Source organism: Eutrigla gurnardus (genome assembly GCF_963514095.1).
Source record: "Eutrigla gurnardus genome assembly, chromosome: 14".
NCBI classification, from domain to species: domain Eukaryota; kingdom Metazoa; phylum Chordata; class Actinopteri; order Perciformes; family Triglidae; genus Eutrigla; species Eutrigla gurnardus.
Genome location: NC_139937.1, coordinates 15,271,687 through 15,293,640, shown reverse-complemented (window position 1 = coordinate 15,293,640; position 21,954 = coordinate 15,271,687). Strand labels below are relative to the sequence as shown.

The 21,954-nt window shown below is 43.0% G+C and overlaps 1 protein-coding gene across 1 annotated transcript in view; it reads left to right on the top strand.

The window, feature by feature from the left end:
• LOC311024244 (low-density lipoprotein receptor class A domain-containing protein 4-like) overlaps window positions 1–21,954 on the top strand; it is a 117,716-nt gene that overhangs the window by 14,100 nt on the left and 81,662 nt on the right. The window contains exon 2 of the mRNA XM_084026564.1: window positions 14,641–14,781. Coding sequence (XP_083882690.1) covers window positions 14,641–14,781 — 141 coding nt within the window. The remainder of the gene's footprint in view (window positions 1–14,640; window positions 14,782–21,954) is intronic.

Genomic DNA, 21,954 nt, shown 5'->3' with positions numbered 1-21,954 from the left:
TGGTCAGGTGGGAGGCATTTGATGAAATGACACGGAATGACTTGAATGTTGACTTTTGAGTATTGACTCCAACGTCACTACATATCCTCACCTACAGCATTTGTAACCCTGCAGACAGGAATGACAGTCGCAATACCCCCTCTACAGCTCTTTATTATATCGACGTCTGTCAGGGACTGTTCGCTCCATGTTACCCATCCCAGGAATTTTATTAATGATCTGAGGGAAGGAAAGATGGTGACTCTTAAAGTTGACACTGGTAGCATCTTCTCCATCCTGTAAGCAGCAACAACATTTTAGATTTCCGTCTGAGTGACAGCCGAAAGACATTGCTGTGTCGGAGCTGTAGCAGCGTCTTCGCTCTCCTCCTTCGATGCGCCTCAGCGCCCACCAGTGATGTGGACCTGTACGCACACAGGTGCTTCTTCAGATTTCTTCACAGCTGAAAGACTTTTAATGTTTATCCCCTCTGGCACAATTTTCATTACGCTGTGATGTTCTAAGAGAAGAATTGTTATGAAATCGTAGCTAAAAAAAACTGATGATTTAAATTGCAAACCCGTTCCGTTACTTAATATAATGAGGAAGTTATCGAGCATTCGTTAAATCCAACATTCATTAAGCTACAATATGCGTTGAGAGGTCAGCCTGTTGGTTCTATCAAGTCTGGTTGCCTTCTGAAGATGTAGTCTCCCACATGTGATGAATTACTAAGGACACAGCAAAGTTTCTGAACGATGGACCTGGATGGAAATGTTTTTTTTTTCAGTTGCATGCCTGTCTGGATAAGATTTAAGATTTTCACATCCATAAAGCTTGTCTCTTCAATGAGGAGTAGCATCTCTCATTAGACCCTGCCTCTCTGCTAAACACTCTCTTGTTTCTTCCCATCCTTGAACTGGACATATCACATTCATTTTCAGGTTCACACTTGTATTCTAGGTTTCTACTAGAACATGTTTCAAGCATTAATGTTGCATAAAACCAATTATTCTCCTACTGTCTGTCTACGATGCTCCCTTTGACCCCGCCTCCTGAACAAGACAAGTCTGGTCTGATTGGCCGGGTGGTATATTCTAATGAGCATCCATGTGACATAAGAAGGGGAGTCAAGCCTGAATCGCTTGTTGAATCACATGTTTTCTGACCTAAGAAGCTCATAAAAAACTGTCTGGGTCTTATTTCACAGTTTGTTAGTTGGGTTGTTACTCCAGATACCAAAATGTTTGTGCACAATCACTGAAAAAGGGGAGTTTTTTCTGAATATGTCCCCTTTAATATCACGGCCTGACTTTGACTTAGACATCCAGCGGGTCAAAGAAAATTGGCGGTTCGATCCCAGCTCCTCTAGTCTTCATGCCAAATTGTCCTCAGGAAAGATACTGAACCCCAAATTGCTGCGGAAGGCTGTGCCACGAACATTAGTTTAGATCCTGATGGGCAGGCGGCACCTTGCATGGCAGCCTCTCCCAGCTGTGTTTGAATGAGTGTGTTAACGGGTGACTGCTGACATGTAGTCTACGGCGCTTTGAGTGGTGAGATGACTGGAAAGGCGGCATATAAAATGCAGGTCCATTTACCATTTCAAAGTGCCGGACGGGTGCAAAGTGGACGACGACGAACAATAACAAATTATTTACAACCATTTCTGAACATTTTCTGCACAAACCGCCGTCTCCTCTGCCCCGGCAAGGACACATCTTCTCTCCCGGCGTGCTGATTTTACAGCCAACCGGGCCAGACTATCTGCTCTGATTCAGTTGTTGATATGATGGCTGAGGTTACTGAGTTTAAGACGTTATTTTGGCTCAGCCTGTCGGGGCTGCCCGCCTGCTGAGATCCTTTGCTAGGTTGGCTAGGTAGCGCGTGGGCGTGTGTGCGAGCATGTGTGCGCATGGGCATTTCTCTGTGTGTGTGTGTTAGTGTTTCATATGTGTCTGTGTAGCTTGCATGTGTGTGTGTGGTGTGTGCGTGGGCGTATGCGTGGGCAGAGCGTTAAAGCTGACAGTGAGCTGGCAACCTGAGGACATATTTATGAGGTTTCTCACTGTCGACGCTAACCAGTGAATATTAACCTGATGCTCTCGCAGCACCTTAAGCTGCAAAACACACACAGCCAACATTTTCAAATTCTCTTTCTCATCTGAGTAACGCACTGATAAGTATGTTATGGTTGGAAGTGCATGGGGAAAATGGGAAGAGGGCTAGGTCAGGCTGCGCCGTTATTGCTGTCAGGTGATTTCATCATGATAAAGATATCATCCAACTGGAATCTAAATGGTTGTAGATCCATGTAAGCCTTATTATGTATTAGCTCAAGGCTTCATAAAGTGCAAAGTGAGTGCCATAAACTCAGCAGAACTGTGGGTTTAACTCACGCTGTCAAGGATGTTCAACGTATTCTCAGCCGATGACATTGGATGTAGATGAGAATGATGAGTAAGCGATGAATGAATATACATTAAAAAGTGATTCCTTTAGATGACTGACTGATAAAGGTCCATCATAAGTGAGAATAAAAGCACAAAACAAAATGGGGTTCAAAAACTCTCTCTTAAAAAGCAAAAAACAAACTAAAAGGTGACTTTAAACCATCTACAATTTCAGTTATTCTTGTCAAAATTATATCATCATTATATATCATTAAATCATATATATCCATAAGTATTTGACCCTGTTGCTCATTCTTACATTCATCTTTCTACCAACACAAGATTCAAATGAACACATTTTGTGTTACTGTTACAGTGTTATTCATTCTTCCATAGTGTTTGAAACCTTGACTTTTGTCACGTGACCATGGCAACTGCAGAAACCAAACTAAGTTTAAGTAGAAGCTAATTTTACTATCTGAATTACACGCCAGCAGCGAACTAACATTATCAATTATAAAGTGGTCTTGGAGCAACATCAGCGTGGAAGTTTAATTGAAGCCTGCAGTCATTGCCTCCTTCTGGGTGCACCACACTGTCAGCCTGAGCTCTCTCCAAGAACCTTTTTTTGTAGTTGTGATGCTAATAATCGTAAAACTGGGGATAACCGGGCATCAATTACACAGTCTCTCCTCAAAGGCGTTGGCGGTGTTTTATTCTGCTGCATTGAAGGGAGCGTGCAAGGCTATTGGAAATTAGCATCGGTAAAAGAGTAAAAGCTAACTCAACAATGACATATATATATATATATATATATATATATATGTGTGTATATAAGGCCAAACATTCTCAGCCATTGTTCGATTGTTCTGTGCTCAAGCGATATGTGTTCTCATACATCACATTACTATCAATCACATGACTGTATCGATCACATGACTGTATCGATCACAACGTCACCGGTCCCAGCTGAACATTGTTTATCACAAATGTAATTTAACATTGCCTCTTCCACTCAATATAGTTCTACTTTACAGTATTACTTCATGGTAAATTCATGAGGAAAACATTTTTTTTACTGTTGAATATGTTTTCTACAGACTGTCTTATATGAGAGCTCCCACACTTTTCCTCTTACCTGTACCTTAAAGGAAAAGTTCGGAATTTTGGACATAGGACCTCATTTCCAACTTACCCGAGGTGATATAGGTCGGTGGAGACCGTTTTCAGCACAATTGGTCCAGTCCTTATAGTTGCACAAGTCACTGTTGCTAAACTGGTGTTGAGCTAGCGCACGTCAACGGTAACATCCAGCCTGTCTCTAAAAACAGCTTTAACTGCTCCGCAGAACACCCGAGACAAATGTATTATAACGTCGGACTATCGATGTACATGTCAGTGTTGGTAGAATAATTAAAAAAATTAAACCAACCTTGCATGGCATTGGAATAGCTTATACTTTGTTCCCTGTTGTTGCTAAGGCTACGTCAGCGGCGGATTGATATTATCTCCGGGCTAGTGAGGCTACAGAGGAAGACGGTTTCGGTTTCGCTGACAATCACGCAAGTTTATTCAGCTGCTGGAAACTCTGTGGTGCCCATCTGTAACTTTTATTGTTGCAATTTCTGAACGCACACTGAAGCACCATTTTTATAACGCTGCTACGAGTACTAGCTGTCACGACTGTAGGGCGCTTAGGTTTCGTTTTTACGCACTACTACTAACACGCAAAGTAAAATTCCGCTGCTGCTGAGAAACTAGTCCCTCAAAATGTTTTATCATTGAAAATGCAAGGTTGGTTTAATTTCTAAAATTATTCTACCAACACTGACATGTACATCGATAGTCCGACGTTATAATACATTTGTCTCGGGTGTTCTGCGGAGCAGTTAAAGCTGTTTTTAGTGACAGGCTGGATGTTACCGTTGACGTGCGCTAGCTCAACACCAGTTTAGCAACAGTGACTTGTGCAACTATAAGGACTGGACCAATTGTGCTGAAAACGGTCTCCACCGACCTATATCACCTCGGGTAAGTTGGAAATGAGGTCCTATGTCCAAAATTCCGAACTTTTCCTTTAATGTTGCTCTCTATCATTAGATATAATTTTATTCAAACCAGCTCGTTATTTTAACTCTCTGCCACTGCCAGTGCTGCAATGCATTTTGGGCCAGTTGTCCAGTAAGTTTAAGTATGTCTCAACTCAAATATTTGCCAGTGTAGTATAGAGCCAGGCTTTTCTTGCATACAAACTCCACATACCAGTTGGAGCACACTGATTCTTTGACGTCATACTTGTTTTGTAGGTTGTATAATATGTGATAGCCAACAGAGCCAGTGCTTTTACGTGTTTTACTTGCTCTAACTGCCATGATTGCCCTTATTTTAAACCTAATTGTCTACTTAGTGACCAGAAAGATGAGAGTTCTTCCCTCCGGTGCATTAAAAGTAGCTAGAGAGGGTTAAAACACAGCGGAACTTTGCTGCCATATAGTGTGACTGCATCTCCTGGAGGCATACACAAGAACACTCACTTCCTGCCCAGAAGACACACACACACACACACACACACACACACACACACACACACACACACACACACACACACACACACACACACAGACGAACAGTAGTGATGCACTGTCTGGACTGCAGAGAGGAGACACAGCCTGAAGGTCTCTCTCTACCTCTCTCCCACTTTCTGTCACTGTCACTGTCTCTCTCTCTCGCTCTCCTTCACTATGAGTGTCAATTGTGCACAGTCAGCACAACCCCGACATGCTTAATTATCCTGGTAGAGCCAGCGAGGGGAGGGAAGGAGACGAGAGGGGTTGAAGGCAGACCGGGGGGAGAAGAAATTATGGAATAGAAAAGGAGACAAGAGGATGGAAAGAGAGGAGAGGAGGAGAGAGAGGATATGATGGGGGGAGAGAGGGAGCTATGAGGGGAGACGGATATGAGGGGAGACGGAGTCCAAAACAGGGCAGTTGCACGGGGAGAGGGGACAAACGGAGAGGGGATGACGGGGGAGGCAGGAAGGGAGGAGAGGAGAGCGGAGGAGGAGGAGAGGAAAGGTGAAAGAAAAAGAGAAGTGAGGCAGAAAGACAGCAGGTTGGAAAGATGCCCCGATCCTTCATGGCTCACAGACGCATCTGCAACACATTTATTACCATACCGGCCCGCAAAGCTGCTGCTCTCATATCACGTATGCAGGCTGGAGGGCAGAGAGAGAGCGAGGGAAGGGAGACGGATGGAGACCAAGGGGACAACAGCCTGACTGCTCACAGTTACCATGGAAAATGCAGAACCCAGTAGCTTGCTAATGTGCACTGTGTAGCAGCATTTTAACAGTACATTATACTCCCTATAAAAAAAAAAGCCCGGATTAAAAGTGGCATGGATATTTGCAAGACACATGGGACTTGTAGGCCAGCATTATTTAAAGGTGTATCCCCATCGTTAATGAAGTTATATGACAAAGGTCACTGTTGACTTTCACACGGGACAATGACGGCGGCCTCCTGATTGAAAGTCCAGAGTGTTTTCAGAGGATCTTTATGCTCAACAGCTGTACTGGCTCCTGATTATGGCGATTACTTTGATTACGTGGGTTTTCACTTATACCTTAACATTTATGTTTTAATGTATAAGATAAAAAAAATCTGTAGGCTATCCATGCTTCTATTATGTGGAGTATAGGTAAAAACCTTGGCCTGCTGGTGACCCTAGACAATATGTTAGGGATCACCAAAGTCCTAGAATCAATCCCCTGGGATCTTTGAATGTTGGGAACACATTTTGTTCTAATCTCTGCGTCATCTGGGCCGTGCAGCTCGCTAAAAATCATTTTAAGATCAAGGTTAAATGACTCTGGGATATCTCATACGATAAAATAGATTGGACAAGTATTGGTGAGAGGAGGATAATGTAAAGATATTCATCCTCAACAGCAACATTAATGTCAGCGCTTCATTGGAATGATAAAATGACTCAGTATAATCAGTTTTCCCCACATGGAAAATCAATACTGGGAGTCTTGCAGCCTGGCTGCTGTGATGGTGAAATAGACTTAGTGAGAATTAACGCTTGGACGTGGAGGGCTCCATGTTTCTTCTGATTGCACTCGCCGTCATACTGGCTGTTCAGTATTAGCAGTGTGCCTCGGCATGTTTTTCATGTTTTATAATTAGAGATGCACTGATTGCAATTTTATGGGTGATTCTGCCTGACCTGCCGATTTCCTTTCTTCATAGAAACTATGTCAAATTAACAGCATAAACAAACATTTTTTTGTAACTTTTCGTTGATGGAAAAGTGTAATTCAATTGACCCTTGGCTAAGCCCCGCCCCCCCCCTGCTGCTGAGCCCACACTGTCACTAACTGCACTCACTGAATGAATATTAAATCATTTGGGGGGAAAACGTACAACGAAAGTGATGTCAGACAGAAGGGTCAACTATGTGTGTTTGACGGATATATCAGGATGTCAGACTGACATGAAGCTACATATCAAAGTGTAAACGTGGACATCGAGACAGAAGACAATGGAATAAAAGAACACTGTTCTTGTAAAGCTGGTACTGCCATTAAAAAGCGAAAGCTTTCAGTAGCTAACGTTTTTAAATGCTAATTAATGATGTGCTAACGTGCTCTGCTAATGTTGGCTCCAGCACTGATCGGCCTGTCATGGCCGATCAGCTGACAACCGCCCAGTTTTCGACCGGCGGCTGATCAGCCGGTGCATCTGTAGTCATACTGCTGTAATACTGCTGCTGGTCTGATCGCTTTGACTGCAGCAACGGCAGCACGCTGACTCTCATTTACACACACACACACACACACACACACACACACACACACACACACACACACACACACACACACGTATAGAAACACACACATCCAGACGGATGCCCAAGGACACACACACTCACACTGCGGGAAACCAGTCTCCAGCCCCCAGTCTGTCACTGGCAAGCGACGACTACAACACTTTGTTATATCACACACAGCCACACACACACACACACACACACACACACACACACACACACACATGCACACGCACACTAAAGTGCAATTCACGTCACACATTTCGTCTGAGTCTGCATGAGCAGTTTTCTTCCCCACAGTGGGATTTGGTTTCTCCTTGTTAGAGAACAGTGCTGAAGTTGAAAGTAACAGGAAATAGCAATAACAAAAAAAAAAAAAAAAAGAGAGAGAGAGAGAAAAAAAAAGAAAGAAAAAGCCCTCCCTCTGTCTCGCAGCAATCATTTCTTGGAAAAGAAAGATTCCCTTTTGAGACCTTTGATGTGAAACGTTAGTTCTGCAGTGGATGAGCCGGCTGGAAGTCAATATCACACGTCCTGTAATGCTCCGCCGGTGTCATAATAGAGAGGTCAGACCAGTTTGGTTTGAATGTGGGGATCTTCCTCTCATGCACTACTGATCTTCCTCTTCCTCCTGCTGTCTCCTCACGCTCCTCCCTCTCTCACTCCTTATCATATCCTCATTATCACCTTCATCCTCAGAGCTCTCATCACCAACAATCTTATCATCATCATCACCATCCCCATCACTGTTCTCTCCTCTCTCTTCCTCCTCCTCCTCATCACTGTTCTCTCCTCCTCCTCGCTGCCTCCCCTCTCTTACGTTTCCTGTCTATTGTTGCTGCTGCCATCTGTCTTTCTTTCTGCTCTTCGTATCCTCTCCTCCTCCTCCTCCTCTTCCTCCTGGTTTCTGCGGCGGAGCAGACTGTTTCCTTGCTTGCCTGTCGAGGCAGACAGGTTGACAGATCCGCTGACGTCAGAGGAGATGACAGACGGGAAAAGAGGAGAGGCTCAAGAAAGAGTGTGAGAGAAGTAGGGACAAACTGGGAAGGCTAATTTACTTAGTCTGACAGCAAAGTTTATTCACCTACGGAGCTTCCATGCCCAACTTGTTTTGTTGCCAGTAAGTGGTGAGTCAGCTTATATCGAGTGCTCCGATGTTCAGACCACATGGAATATTACCAGCATCAACTGACAATAAAATCATGCACAGTTTGGGGGATTTGTTTTAATTTTAATCTTTTAGCTCTTCTTTCAATCTTGACTGCAGTTCCACAATGAACACACGTCTATAATTCACCCACGCCGGTGTTTTCATTTATCCTGCCTGCTTAGGCCTCACCTCAAGGTCAGGATGAAATCCACTCCCCACTCATTTCAACGAGGAGCGCGCCGAGATGCATTCACTTCCAATCAATGCTGCCAGCTTAGCGACTAGCTGCTGTGTGTTGAAAATAGTTGGCAACGATATTTGGCGAATCAAGCTCAAGTGAAATCACAAAGCTCTTTAATTTCTTTCTACTTTGACATTGGGAATGTGGTGGTTTCAACCTCCTATTCACAACATTTCACTGTTTGTTTACATAACCGGATGGTGACATAATTAAGTAGCAGAGTAGGAGGGATGCTGCTGGGCTGCAGTAATGCAAGGACAATAATTGAGGTTAATGATCACTGTATAATTTACAACTTGTGGACGGCTGTTGATGGACCATTGCACAGTTGTAAACATCCCAAATAAGTCCCAATGTATTCGCTGTGGCAGCGTTCGTGAATGACATCAGCTGACAGGAAGTAAACATGGACTCCAGCTGCTGCCTAGCAATGCAATTCCATCAAAACTGTCGGGAATACCTTATTGACATGCGTAGTGCATCTTTTTATTCATAATTCTTACTACAGTTGGACATTGTTGACTTTGCAGCTTTGGGGACTTTGAACAATGTATGCCATCTTTAATTTGTAAAAAAAATACTGTGCATATATACATGCAAAATCATATATTACCCAGATTAAGTTCTAACATTTCTATTTGAGTAATGTTATATGAAATTCCAACACCACAGAACCAGCAGTATTTTTGAAAAAGGTTAGCTATTTTTATGTAGGCAGGCATGCATTTTTATCACTTTTGTATTATTATTAATGATAATTCATTTAAATAATAAACTATCATTCTCTGGGGAATAAATCCATAGTTGTTTATTCCTTCTCTCAGCTGCAGAAAAAATTACCTTGGTCTTTTTTTTTACACTTAAATAAATAAAATGTGATCGTAAATTACAAATTACCTAATGGGAATGGCACTCCTCCATTTTGCCTGTTAGGTTTTATGCTGTGAATATCATTGTGAAGAAATGGTGTTCAACAGCATTTTTCTAATGAATGATGACATTTTTCTGTAACGTGTCGGCCTACTGTGACCCCTCATATCATTTCATTTGCGCTGTCACATACAGTAGACCTGATCTTGTTAAACGGTGTGCCTTTGTTTACCTCCTGCTCATTTCTTCATCCTTCATTAAGTATCTGCTGATCAGATCTTGGCGGAACTTGGAGGACTCATTCATCTCACCATCTCTGTCCGGCATTTTCAAATCCCACTCATTAACCTGAGTTTGTAACGCAGACATCGTTCACTAGGGGAGGCGGCTTCACCGCTGCCCCGCAAATTTCCCGACATTTCCCAGCTTTGCCTCAAATTTCCCGCGACAGCTGGATGGGAGTGTTGCTGGAGAGGAAGAAAAAGGAGAGCGGCGGAGGAGACGGAGGACGGCCAGCAGATGGGAGTCTTAAAGCAAAGACAGAATGTGAGAAGATGGACAGCGGGGACGAAGACAAGATGGGGGGAGTAATAGAGATTGATAGAGCCGGAGCGGATAGACAGAAGAGGAGATGAGAGTGAAAGAGGAGGCAGAGAGGAGGCAATCAGAGTAATAGATGAGATAAAGTGAAAGACAGAGCGAGGAGAGGAGAGGAGAGGCTGGGCAAGTCACTGAGGCTTCACTAATTGCCACTCAGAAGAAGGGGAGAGGACTCGTTCCAAAGAACGGTCATGCTGGTCTGTTCTTTGAATCGGATCTCTGTTCCTTCCTTTTTTCCCCCCCCGCCACTGTCTAGACACGAGCAGAACAAGCTGTTCTTGTTATGGGAGGAAGAGGAGAAATGTGCAGTGTCATTAGGTCGCTCTCTGCCAGCCGAGCAAATCGGAAGGACTCGCTCCAGGAGCAGGCCTGCAAGGTGTTTGTTGGTGTGTGTGTGTGTGTGTGTGTGTGAGTGTGTTGATAAACTGCAGCAAACTACAGCCTCTGTTCCTCTCTAATTCCGGATAAGATTTCCTTCCTTCTTTTCCCGTGAAGCATGATTTTCTTGCTTCCATCTTGCCTCGCCAAGGACAAGAAGAATCCGGATCTGACTGAGACCCAATTACAGCGGTCGATCAGAGCTGTAATGAGCAACGAGTTCTCAAACATCAATGCTGATCTGTTCCTCATTTCGCTTTAGTCGGATTGGTGTAAGGAGCCTGGTATGAAGCAGGACTCGTTCATGATTGAATCATTCCGGAAAGTCCAGTCCAGAATGACTACTGGCTTGATTGTTTTTCTTTGCGAGCATGTTTTGCTGAACAACCTGATGGCACCCCTACGCGTCTACTTACTTAGTATCTCGATGCTGAAGGTTCATGCGTGGTTGTGAAACAAAGGTTGTTAACAAAACTACTTAGTGAGGGTAGAAAACATGGTTTGGTTTGAAATAAGTGCGCCGTGGGCCTTGACCAAGCGTCTGCATCTGACGCCTTTGGAGTGAGAAGCCGGCTGAACACACCTTTCATGGTGTCCTTGATGAACAGATGAAGCCTCCAAAAATAACCACTGGACTGAACCCAGCGTGTTGTAACTGTAGCCATGATCATAATAGATGAGTCTTGCCTTTAGTGTAGTTTTCTATACTTGAATGCCACTAGCTGTGTGCTAATTTGGTTAAACCTTCTGACATTTTGAACCACGACTAGAGCTATAGAGATGTGAGACTCTGTTCTGTTTGCTCTTGTGTACGCTGATGATGTGATGCACTTTCCTGCAAATTGTTTCACTTTATTCCACTGAAAAACTGGTGGCGCTAACTTACTATGAAATATTTGTCCCTCAACGAAAGAGAATGTCAGCCTTAAGTGTCACATTTAAGGAGAAATATTAAGGTGTTTTGTGCAGCCGACGCTTAAGCAAGACTCCTCAATATCAGCACTGACATTGGGTGCCATGTCACATACACCATTCACATCATTCAAAATGTATTTTATTACTTTATTCAAGCAGGTAAAAGCCTAGTTGAGATTGACAAGTTAATTCTGGAACCATTTCAACAAAATATAAAGCACAAAATGTATTATTCACTCCACCAATTTATTTTAATCCAGTTTTAAAAACACTGTAATGGTTTGGTGAAACTCTAAAAGAAGCGTCAAATTCTTATGCTACCTAATGTCAAGATTTCTCGGCTGCTTCGGTTCCGAACGGCGTTTTTTTCAATCTGTTTGTTACGATTCCCGCAGTGTTGTGGAAGTAGCACTAAATCACTGGAGCACTCCTCTGAAGCCCTCTTGTCAGCTGATACTGTGCTTTAGGGGAGCACACTTCCAAACAAAGGTTTCATTTAAGTTAGCACAAACCAGTTGACACACACTAAGCCTGGAGTTCTGGGGCCTCTGGGAATGTTTTTATTTTTATTTTCTTTTGTTATAGGAGGATGTTTCTTTACTTCTCTCCACATCATAAATCTGAGAATAACTATTTTTGACTCTCAGAAACGAAGGAAGAAAATACTCAAAAGTCATATCCATGGAGATGGCATGCAGCTTTTTCAACAACACTGTCATGAACCTGCCTCCACCTCTCAGCAGTTATTTCTTTAAAGTCTCTGAGTTTTATTTACTGTAATAATTGTGTTGGCAGTGATACATTAGATCCCACTTTCTTGGTTTACTTAAAATTGTAGTGTTTGTTGAGGGTTAACTGTAAAGCCGCTGGCCTTCCTTCACACCCGCTCAAGGTGGAGCTTTATAATTGTAATGTAATGCTGGAAAGTGCAGCAACAACATCATTTATATTGTTATATCTTGTGAGTAGTATACAGCTGAGCTGCATTTTTTTAAGTGCTTTAAGCGTTTTGTAAGTTATTTCTGGTTAGTAAGAATAGTTTCATATTAACTAAGTTAATTTCTTAACATCATAATAAATCTATGGCTGTTTGGGCCCAAAATGATTCCTCTTTGAGGAATTCATTCCAGGATGCTGTAGAAAATTACTTCCGTAGCTTTTGGATGGGCACAGACTTTTTTTTACTTGTGTGTTTTGTTGAACTGATCCTTTAATTTCTTGCACTCATTAGCCAAAAGCTAATGGGATCATTTCATTTAAAGTTGTTTAGTGTAAATCAGTAACGTTTCTATTTTATTATTGGCTGAGGGCGACAATACCAGCCAGACAGCGGACGATGACGCGTCATAAAAAGAGCCGCATTAGCATTCAAGCTACAGGACATTTCAAGTACAGTTTCCCTTTCATCAACAGACAAGGACACAGTTCTTTTGCTGCACCTCGCCTTGCTTCCGAAGCTAGCAGACCACCAGGGGGAAACGCTTCACACACGAGAGAGTCAAGGTGTAATTTCCACCTTTACAGGCCGATTTAATCACCAAAATCTCTCTCGGCAGGATCCTCTAACTGTCCAGCAGCCATAATACAGGAAAGAGAAACTCTGACTTGGTAAAAATGCTAATATGCTCATCTGGGTCACCTGCAATTATTGCCTGCAATCACAGCAATAAGCTTAACGAGGCGCAGAGGGCTTCATGGACTTCTTGCCCGGGGTTTAAATCTGGACTGTAGGTGCTACTCGGGGCCGGAAAAAACACTTTTACCTTTCTGCATGATTTTTTGAGTACGAACGTTTTTATTCAAGTACTAGAATTGAAATACAAATACTAGAATTGAATATCAGTCAAAGAAGACTAGACTCTACAAGACTCTACTGAAGTATGATGTCTCTATGAAGAAACCAGAACAGGAATTTAAAAAAGGGCTGCAGGGAATTTCTCCAAATTTGGCACTTAAAATCCACTGGGGCTCAAAAATGAACTGATCTGATTTTGGTGGTCAAAGGTCAAAGTTCAAGGTCGTTGCGACCTGAGAAACCACATTTTTGGCTGCAGAATTGGTTGTGACAGTTCAACACAATCGCTAATAGGATGAAATGAGGAAGTGATGGCATGTTGGAAAGACATGGATGTCCACTGCAACTTGTCTGGTTGGAGGAAACATACAACCATGAGGTGGCAAGTCTAGCTTTTAAAGGCGAAAATGTCCAAGAAAAAGAAAACCAAACCGTGCACATGAGGCTCTGTGACTCACGCTCCATTTTATTTATTTTTATTTCCTAATGTGTGCCGGCGCTCCGAGAGATCGGCTGCACCGAACCGCACACATGAAACTGCAGGGCATACTAACACGGCCTTGCTTTCCAGTGCATCAAACACTCTGTTGTTGTTGTTTTCACTTCTTATGATTACAGTTCAGCATGATTATTTATTTCCTCCAGAATATATAAATATATATATATTATTCACTTTCACATTTCCCCCCGTACACACACCAGATAGTGCTAATCAGGCATATTAATATTTAGGGGGAAAGAAGCATTTTGGTAATAACTGTGACAGAAGCACATTATGGTTGGGAGAGGGGGGGGGAGGGGGGGGCACACAACAAAGGCCCGTTTGAAATGCTGTTTATTTATTTGTTGTTTTGAGCGAGAATCCACTTTTTTTTTGTCTGACCTTGTTTCGGTGTGAACTCTGCTTTGTGTTTGAGCTTACAGGTAAAAAAAAAATTCAAAATAAAACAAATCATATCACACGACCTTGCACATTCTGAGGCACAGATAATGGCGAGAAGTGCACATAACAGCCCGGTATTTGAGCGTTTTGATGTCTGAACGTGTTTATCAGCGCTATTTTAGAGAGTGCCTTCATGCACTACTTTATTAGTGAGTGTGTGGGTGTACATTTTATAGCTTTATATATATATATATATATATATATATATATATATATATATATATATATATATATATTGTGAAAACATGCATTTTTATGAAAAATGGGGATTTTTGTAATTGTATGTCTTTTTACAGGCAGTGTTTCAAGTACAGAGAAGGGAGCAGATCAATCACTTGTTTCTTAAATGCAGTAAAGACTTCCTAACCTTGAGTAAGCAAAACATTATGTTCTCTTAGGAAGTGGAACATCAGGTGCAGTATTTGCTTCAACCCAATTGTTCAGACTGTGAACGCAGCCCTATTTAAAAAAAAAACTCTGAAATGTTTGAAATAGCTGTGCTAAGAAATGTTTCTTCTTCTTTTTTTCACCCCGCCTCTGCAGAGTGCAAGTTCCACTGCACCAATGGGAATTGTTTGCGTCTGGGCTCGCTGATCTGCAACCAACTGAATAACTGTGGGGACAACAGCGATGAGGAGAACTGCCCTGTGGTCACCCAGCACCCACCACCGGGCATCTTCAACTGTGAGTGCTGCAATGGGTGCTGTACACTTCTCTAGCTCGCGGCCATCAAACGGCACAGGGAGATGACAGACTCTTTCCTGTCCTCTCTGCTGTGTCTCCCAGCGGCCTCTTGGGTAATCCCCAGTGAGCATATATGATCTTTAGGTCTTTATTGGGCGTGGTACTCTAGGATTCTGTTTTCTGGCTACTTTTTCATCATAAACCTGCATCAAGTATGGATGTATGACGTGTTTCTGATTGAAACAGGAAAAGGGAAAGTCAGGCAGGAAGTAACGTCATTCAAATCATTTACTCCATACCTCCTCTAGCTCGGTGAAGTGCCGCAGTTGCAGAATGATGGATGTTATGATATTATTGATTGGTGCTAGCTGATGCGTCACAATTTGTTTTCCAGGAAGTAAAACATACTGCATTTTCATTCATCTGTATAACCCATTCTGTGATCTTAAAGAGCTAAAAGGGCTTTTTTTTTTTAAACTTCAGCTCGACTTTAAAGAAACAACACAGTAACCATTACCTTTATAACAGAGCCACAGGCTGTAGAGTCACAAAAGGAGTCGCATTACAGGAACATCTGAGAAGATCTGTGATGTTCGAAAGTCGTATTAAAATGTACGGTAGGTTAAAAAAAGCACAAAATAATGACATACGAGTGGAGGAGCCAGTCCTCGTTATGTTTCATTGCTCTATTCACCCGCTGCCGAGACGGTCCCATCCATCAAGTGTAACAGTCTTCACCGACACAGAGAGCCTGACATTTGACGCCTGCCCTGCTATGCTGGGTGCAGTAGACGACTAACGCTACAAATTATTTCTGTACTCTAAATTTCAGGATATTACTCTCTACCGTCTGATCTAGAGGGTCCCGGGTTCGATTCCCGGGTCGGGTTCCTTCTGTGTGGAGTTTGCATGTTCTGACGATGGATAGATGGACCGTCTGATCTCTATAAATCTATCTACATGTGAATCTGTATGGATTTGGGCATCGACGGTTTCCATTTGTAGTCTGTTTGACGTCAGAGTAGTACCGACCAATCACGTTTGAGCAGGCTTCGTCTGAATGCAGGTAAACAGTCCAGTGTGGGGAGCCAAAGAGTTGGAACTCACCAATCTGGGAACATTATGGTCTGGTGCCAGTCGAGGAAGTCTTGGCCTGGATATCTGTTACCCATCATCCGGATATCCGCTGGCTGCACCGGAACCCCCGGAAATATCAAGCCCAGGGGTTTCTAGTCGCCAGACTGATAGCCTAAGTGTTTTTCAGATTGTCCACCGTCTGCCCTGTTAGCACCTCAGGAGCTTTGCTGCTGAAAGGACATCTGGTTCTGAGTACACTGACATGTTACACTGGACAGATTTTGTGATGATAGAACAAATGCTTCAGTAGTGCTTAAGACTGATGTATTGCATCTCATCATCCCATCCTGTTTCGTCATCTGCCTCTGCCTGCTATGTCCCCTCAGTCATGGACTTTCCTCATGCAGCCCGAAAGCTATACACCCACGTCTGTGTATGTAGTCAGCCGATATAATCTAAACATGCACATCCGCTGTCTGCGTCTGAAGTCCAGTCCTTTCGAAGGCTCAAGTCACTGTTTTAACTCTGCAAATCCTCTTCTGGAGGGGTTTGAGGGGGTTGGTTGGGTATACAAAGTGTCCGAGGCTGTGCTTTACATCCTGTATGTGATAAAAACAGCCTGCTTTAGTTTGAGTGGCCTAAACTTAACCAAACCACGGAGGTGGCAGTTAAAACTTTATTTTGTGACCACCATGTGCCCCTTGTATTTATCCTTTGGCTGCAGAAACAATCTTGCAATAACGTGTCACTCACTGGAAACCCCATTTATCACAATACTAGATTCAGGGCATCATGTGAGCAGCTTTATACAGTAGCTGCAGGTAAATACACCCTAAACTGCCATTGGCTAGATCTCCTATAGCAGTGCAGGATTCTTTCATCATCTTGTTTTTTCACCTTTCCATTTCTGTGCAGTTTTTTGTTTGAATCTCTTTTCTGTTTTTTTCATAAGGACCCCCCCCCCCCCTCTCCCACCACCACCACCACCACACCTCCACCTCCTTCTACCTCCTTCTACCTCCCGTTGAGCAGCACTGTCCAGGGAACGAGATGAGAGTGTTCCCTCGACTCGTCACGATCAATGAGAGAGAGAGAGAGAGAGAGAGAGAGAGAGAGAGAGAGAGAGAGAGACACACACACACAGAAAGTGAGGGAGATGGAGGGAGAGACAGAGAGAGAGAGAGAGAGAGGGTGAAGGACACCAATGGGCTCCGATGGCTGTCTGCCAGGCCACTTTGATGTGCTGCAGCGTTCTCTTTCAACAACTTTTAGGAGGAGAGGGAAAACTTTTTACAGCAGCACTTTCATCCTCTGTTCTGCTGTGTGTGTGTGTGTGTGTGTGTGTGTGTGTGTGTGTGTGTGGCGGGTTCCTTACCTTCCTCTCCATCTCTCCCTCCCTACCTAAAATGTGTTTCACCTCTCAAACCCTCAAACCTTGTTGTTTTGTAAATTTATCTTACTTTCTTCCCCTGCCATTTTTTCCTCTACAAGGCAGTGGGAAACGACCTTTTTATTTTTGGGGGGACAGGTGTGTGTGTGTGTGTGTGTGTGTGTGGGGGGGGGGGGGGGGGGGCATTTCCAATGGATTGAATCTTGAGCCGGGTACTTAAAATATTTAGCTGTCTAGAGCGAATGTTAATGTAAGTGTCTGCAGCCGGCGTTATGGGAAAGCTGTACAATGATTGTAATTTTCTGAGCTGGTGCACATTTTCTGGTGATGCCTGAGAGACGGAGAGGGAGGGAGAAAGAGAAGGATGGGTGGCGGGAGAGAGCGAGAGAGGGAAAGAAAGGTAGAGATTGCCAGAAAGAGTGGCAGGGGATTGAAACGAGTGCAGACAGGCTAAGAAGGAGAGGAGAGAGAAAAAGGGGAGCTGGAAGTGAGACAGAGGGCCAGACAGAGATATGGAGGTGGATGGAGATGGAGGGAGAGAGAGAGAGTATAGGGAGGAGAGAAAGCGAAAGAGGGGGAGAAAGAGAAGGAAAGGGGGGAAAGAGAGAGAGGGGATAGAGAGAGAAAGGGAGTGAGAGAGAGGTAGAAAGAGGGAGAGAGAGGAGATGAGGAAGAGGGATGAGAGAGGGACATAGAAAATGTTTCTGTGGTAATGGAGTTTGCCATCTTGTTGTAGCCGCTGGCTGTTGCCGTGGCAGTGGCAGACAGATGGATCATGAATACTGTCTAGACACACTGCTGCCTGACAAACTGCCCCCCCCCCCCCCCCCCCCCCCCCCTTCTCTCTCACACACACACACACACACTGGCTCCCCTAAACACAATTCAGTCGTTATTAATGTTATTAATTACACCTGTGTTTTTACAGCAAGTACTGGTGAAATGTCTGCTGTGAAAAAAAGGTCCCTGTTGAATCGAACACAGTTAGCACCGACCGTTTTTGACCATTAAAACGAGATAAAGAAAGCAGATTTTTTTCTTTTACATAAAACACGTTCACATTCAGATCATTAATATACCTACCACTGCCTGACCAGAGAATGAAGTCACATACCACCACTAATAATGTTTTCCTGACCCGAGCCCCCCTCAAGTTAACACTGTTATCTCTGTTTGAACTGTTTGTGCTGTTAGCACCGTTAGCTGCAAGCCGCTGGCTCAGCCGTTGCCATGTTAATGGCCGTATAGATGCAATCCCTCAATAATAGATATGCCAAAGTTTTGAATTGTGCATCTTTAAAGTAAATATTATTGTTTAATACTGTTTTCTACATTTGTAGTCATTGTGCCATAATTGTCGCTTAGTAGCCGCTGATAGCTAAAAGTGACATTGTTCTGAATTTGCAGTGTTAGAACATTACATACAGTCTATGGCTGAGCTTTAAATATTGTGTCATTAAAAAATGAATATATTTCAGTAAGAGATGAAGGTCTACAAGTTTGTTATCAAACCCATAGAGCAGAAGACCTTCATATATGTGCTAACTTGATTAGAAAGAGACTTAAACAAAACCTTTATACTTTTTCTCAACTTGTAGCAGCCGCAACAAATCAAGTGTCATTTTATGTGGAAATGCTGCTGAACACTCTGTTTCAGAACTATCGTGGGAGTTATTTTTTGTATCTGCATACTCTGGAATGTCACCAGATCACAACCCAACTGAACACCTTAAGATTTATGGAGCGACGACCTACATCATCATAAGGGAACAGCAGTAAGTTTACTTAGTTTTTCGGTTTGCTGGGTTCGATTTGGCAACAAGGGAACTTTAGGTTTAAGAAAAGGTTGTGTTTTAGGTTAAAAGTTTGTCACATAAAATAACGGTGACATAACTGTTGTGAGTTAAGTACAAAGCTATGGTAAATAAGTCAATGATGACTTGCTCTTACACGGGACATGGACAATGGTCTCCTGGGTGATGTTCCTTTCAAACCTACTCGACCCAGAATTTCTTGCCATCTAATAATGATGTGGCTGGATTAACATTGAAGTTTGTTAAAAGTGTTTCTCATACAGACTCTAAAAGGGGGGCCTCGGTGTGTCGGGTCAGACGCTGAGTGTCTGACAAGTTGGTAGTGGGAACAAGTGCTTTCCCAGAGTCATAACACAGCAACATCTTAACTCCCAGACATGAGACCCTCATCATTCAGTGTGACTTCCACTTCCAGAGGATGCCATTATCTCTGAGGAGGTAGTGCATTTCTTTTAACTAGTAATGACGAGTCATCAGATGCCTCCAAAAGTAAATGTTTCCTCTCTCAATGTTCAGTTGAACTCCAAAAAGACTTCTCCTGATTCATGTTGGCTTACCTTTTCCCCCACAAATCAAAAATCTGCATAAAACCAGGTAGATGGGAACACATTTGCCTTTTTAAAGTTAAATTTAAATTAGATGAGGTTGGATGCTTTTTTCTCCAAATGCATTATAATGACAATTTAAAATGATAAAATCAATATGTGGAAAACTTTCAGCCACCAAACTCTCAACAGACATGGGCAGATCACGAGAGGGTGAGCCTCTGGGCACAGACATGCAGAAGGCCCCACCATCCCTCCTACATAGGGGGGAGACACACACGTCGTTGTTTAGCCTCTCTTTGTTGTTGTTTGCCATCAGTTTATGTCTCTTAATACTTGTTTTGTGTCTCTTTATAGTTATTTAGTTCCACTTTGAACTTGTTTAGTTCCACTTTGTACTTGTTTAGTTCCACTTTATACTCGTTTTGATCTTTTTGTAATGATTATGTGTTTGTGGTGGGTTTCTCTTTGTAATTGCGTTGTGTCCGTTTGTAGTCATTTTGTGTCTTTTTGTACACATTTTGTGTCTCTTTGTAGTTGTTTTGTGTCTATTTGAAGTCTTATTGAGTCTCTTTGTACTCGTTTTATGTTTCTACTTGGTCATTTTGAGTCTCTGCCTGTTTGATGATGCGTGTCTCTTTGATTTACATTTTGCATGTGAAGGCCCCTGAAACGTTTGGGCCCCTAGTCCTGTGCCAGGTTTGCCCCATTCAGTAATCCATCCATGTCTACAGATAGTCAAAAAGAGTCTTCTACCTGCTTCTACCCAGCTTTATTACTCCACTTTCTTACCCAAAAGCCTGTCAGGTGTTGAAGCACCATAGTAGCACCACTACAATATCTGTCTCTCTCCAAATAGCTGGGAAGAACCGTGCAGAGATCTAAGTGATCTTTGAAAGAGTAGTGGCTGTCTAAAGCACGAAAAACATTTGAGGAAGAATGTGTGTTTTTCAGAGGGCGCCCCATTATAGATCAAGGGGCGAAGGCTACATGCTGGCGTTTGAGTTTAGCCGTGCTTTTCTTGGCTTTCTTACCTTGTTAGGCTCCGCTGAAGTGTGAGGAGGGGACAGGGAACCAGACCAGAGGATGGCTCGGATCAATGTACAACTCTGACTTAGCCATTGATCGCAGTCCAGTGTGAACGACACTTCAATAGCATCAAGCAAGCATCCGAGCTCGCTGATTGATTCTGTTTGTGTTGGAGTTTCCTAACTCTGTGAAGGCTTATTATTGACGACTCCATTCCAGACTGTCTGAGTGCCGTAGACAGGACTGCGGATACCTTCAGCACTTTATTATGCAACACGGTTGCTTTTTCTCGCCATTTTTGAGGAAGAATCTAAGTCCACTGCGGTGTTGGCAGGAATGCACCTAACTTTGTCATAAAGAGGGAAGAATGTCTCTGCTTCCTTTTTCCATTCTGAGTTAACTTTGTTCTGTGCTTTTGTTTCTTTTTGTTCATCTATAACAGTGAAGTTTTTTAAGAATTCTTCAAGAATCTTTGAAAGACACATTCCAACACCCACTCATGGTTTTTGTCTCTACAGTCTTACTTGTTCTTGTATCAGCAGTTTATGGTGGCTAATGTAAGCTAACGCTAGCAAACTTTCTAAACTGTTAGATATTGCTGTGAAGTCAGTTTACCATGATAATAATTTACTTTGGTAAATTGTCTTTGATTTATTGATTATCATCAACCATTTGGGAACAAGCTGAAAACACTGATGGCAAATGTGTAAGCAAACATTGAGCAATAACGTAGCAACATTAGCATCTGTTTTGGAGCCTGGAACCTGTTTTTTGTCTTACTTGCAGCTGCAATTATTTTAAAGAAATACTTCTGTCTTGCTAAAGTCAAGTGTGCAGGTCTTCGGCCTGTCTACACTCTCTATAACCTCACATATGTGCTGACTGGCATTTACAAGTGGTTCTAAGAGGGCCAGGGTTGGTGTCTTGGATGCTGACTCATGATTCAGTTGTGTCTAAAGATTATCTTCATTCTGAAGTCCAAATCAAACTCAGATGAAAAGAAGCATTAAGTGCTTCTAATCGTCTGTCTTTGTGATATGGACACCAGATTAGATTAGTTTGTTTTATGCTTTTCAACAGCGAGAGCGATGTTATCCTCTCTACGGCTGACGTGTCCGGACACCCGCGTTAATTTGATGTTTCTTCCCTGAGCGGGGTTCAGCCGTGCGCGGCGATTGAAGCTGAAACTATTTATCAACTGCGGTTATTAGATCCAGCCCAGTGGGCGTTGCTGTCCCAGCGTTGGTTACCGAGATCACAGAACCACATTATCCTGATTCCTGCTCATACCCTCGCCTTGAAAGCATCTGAGGAGCAT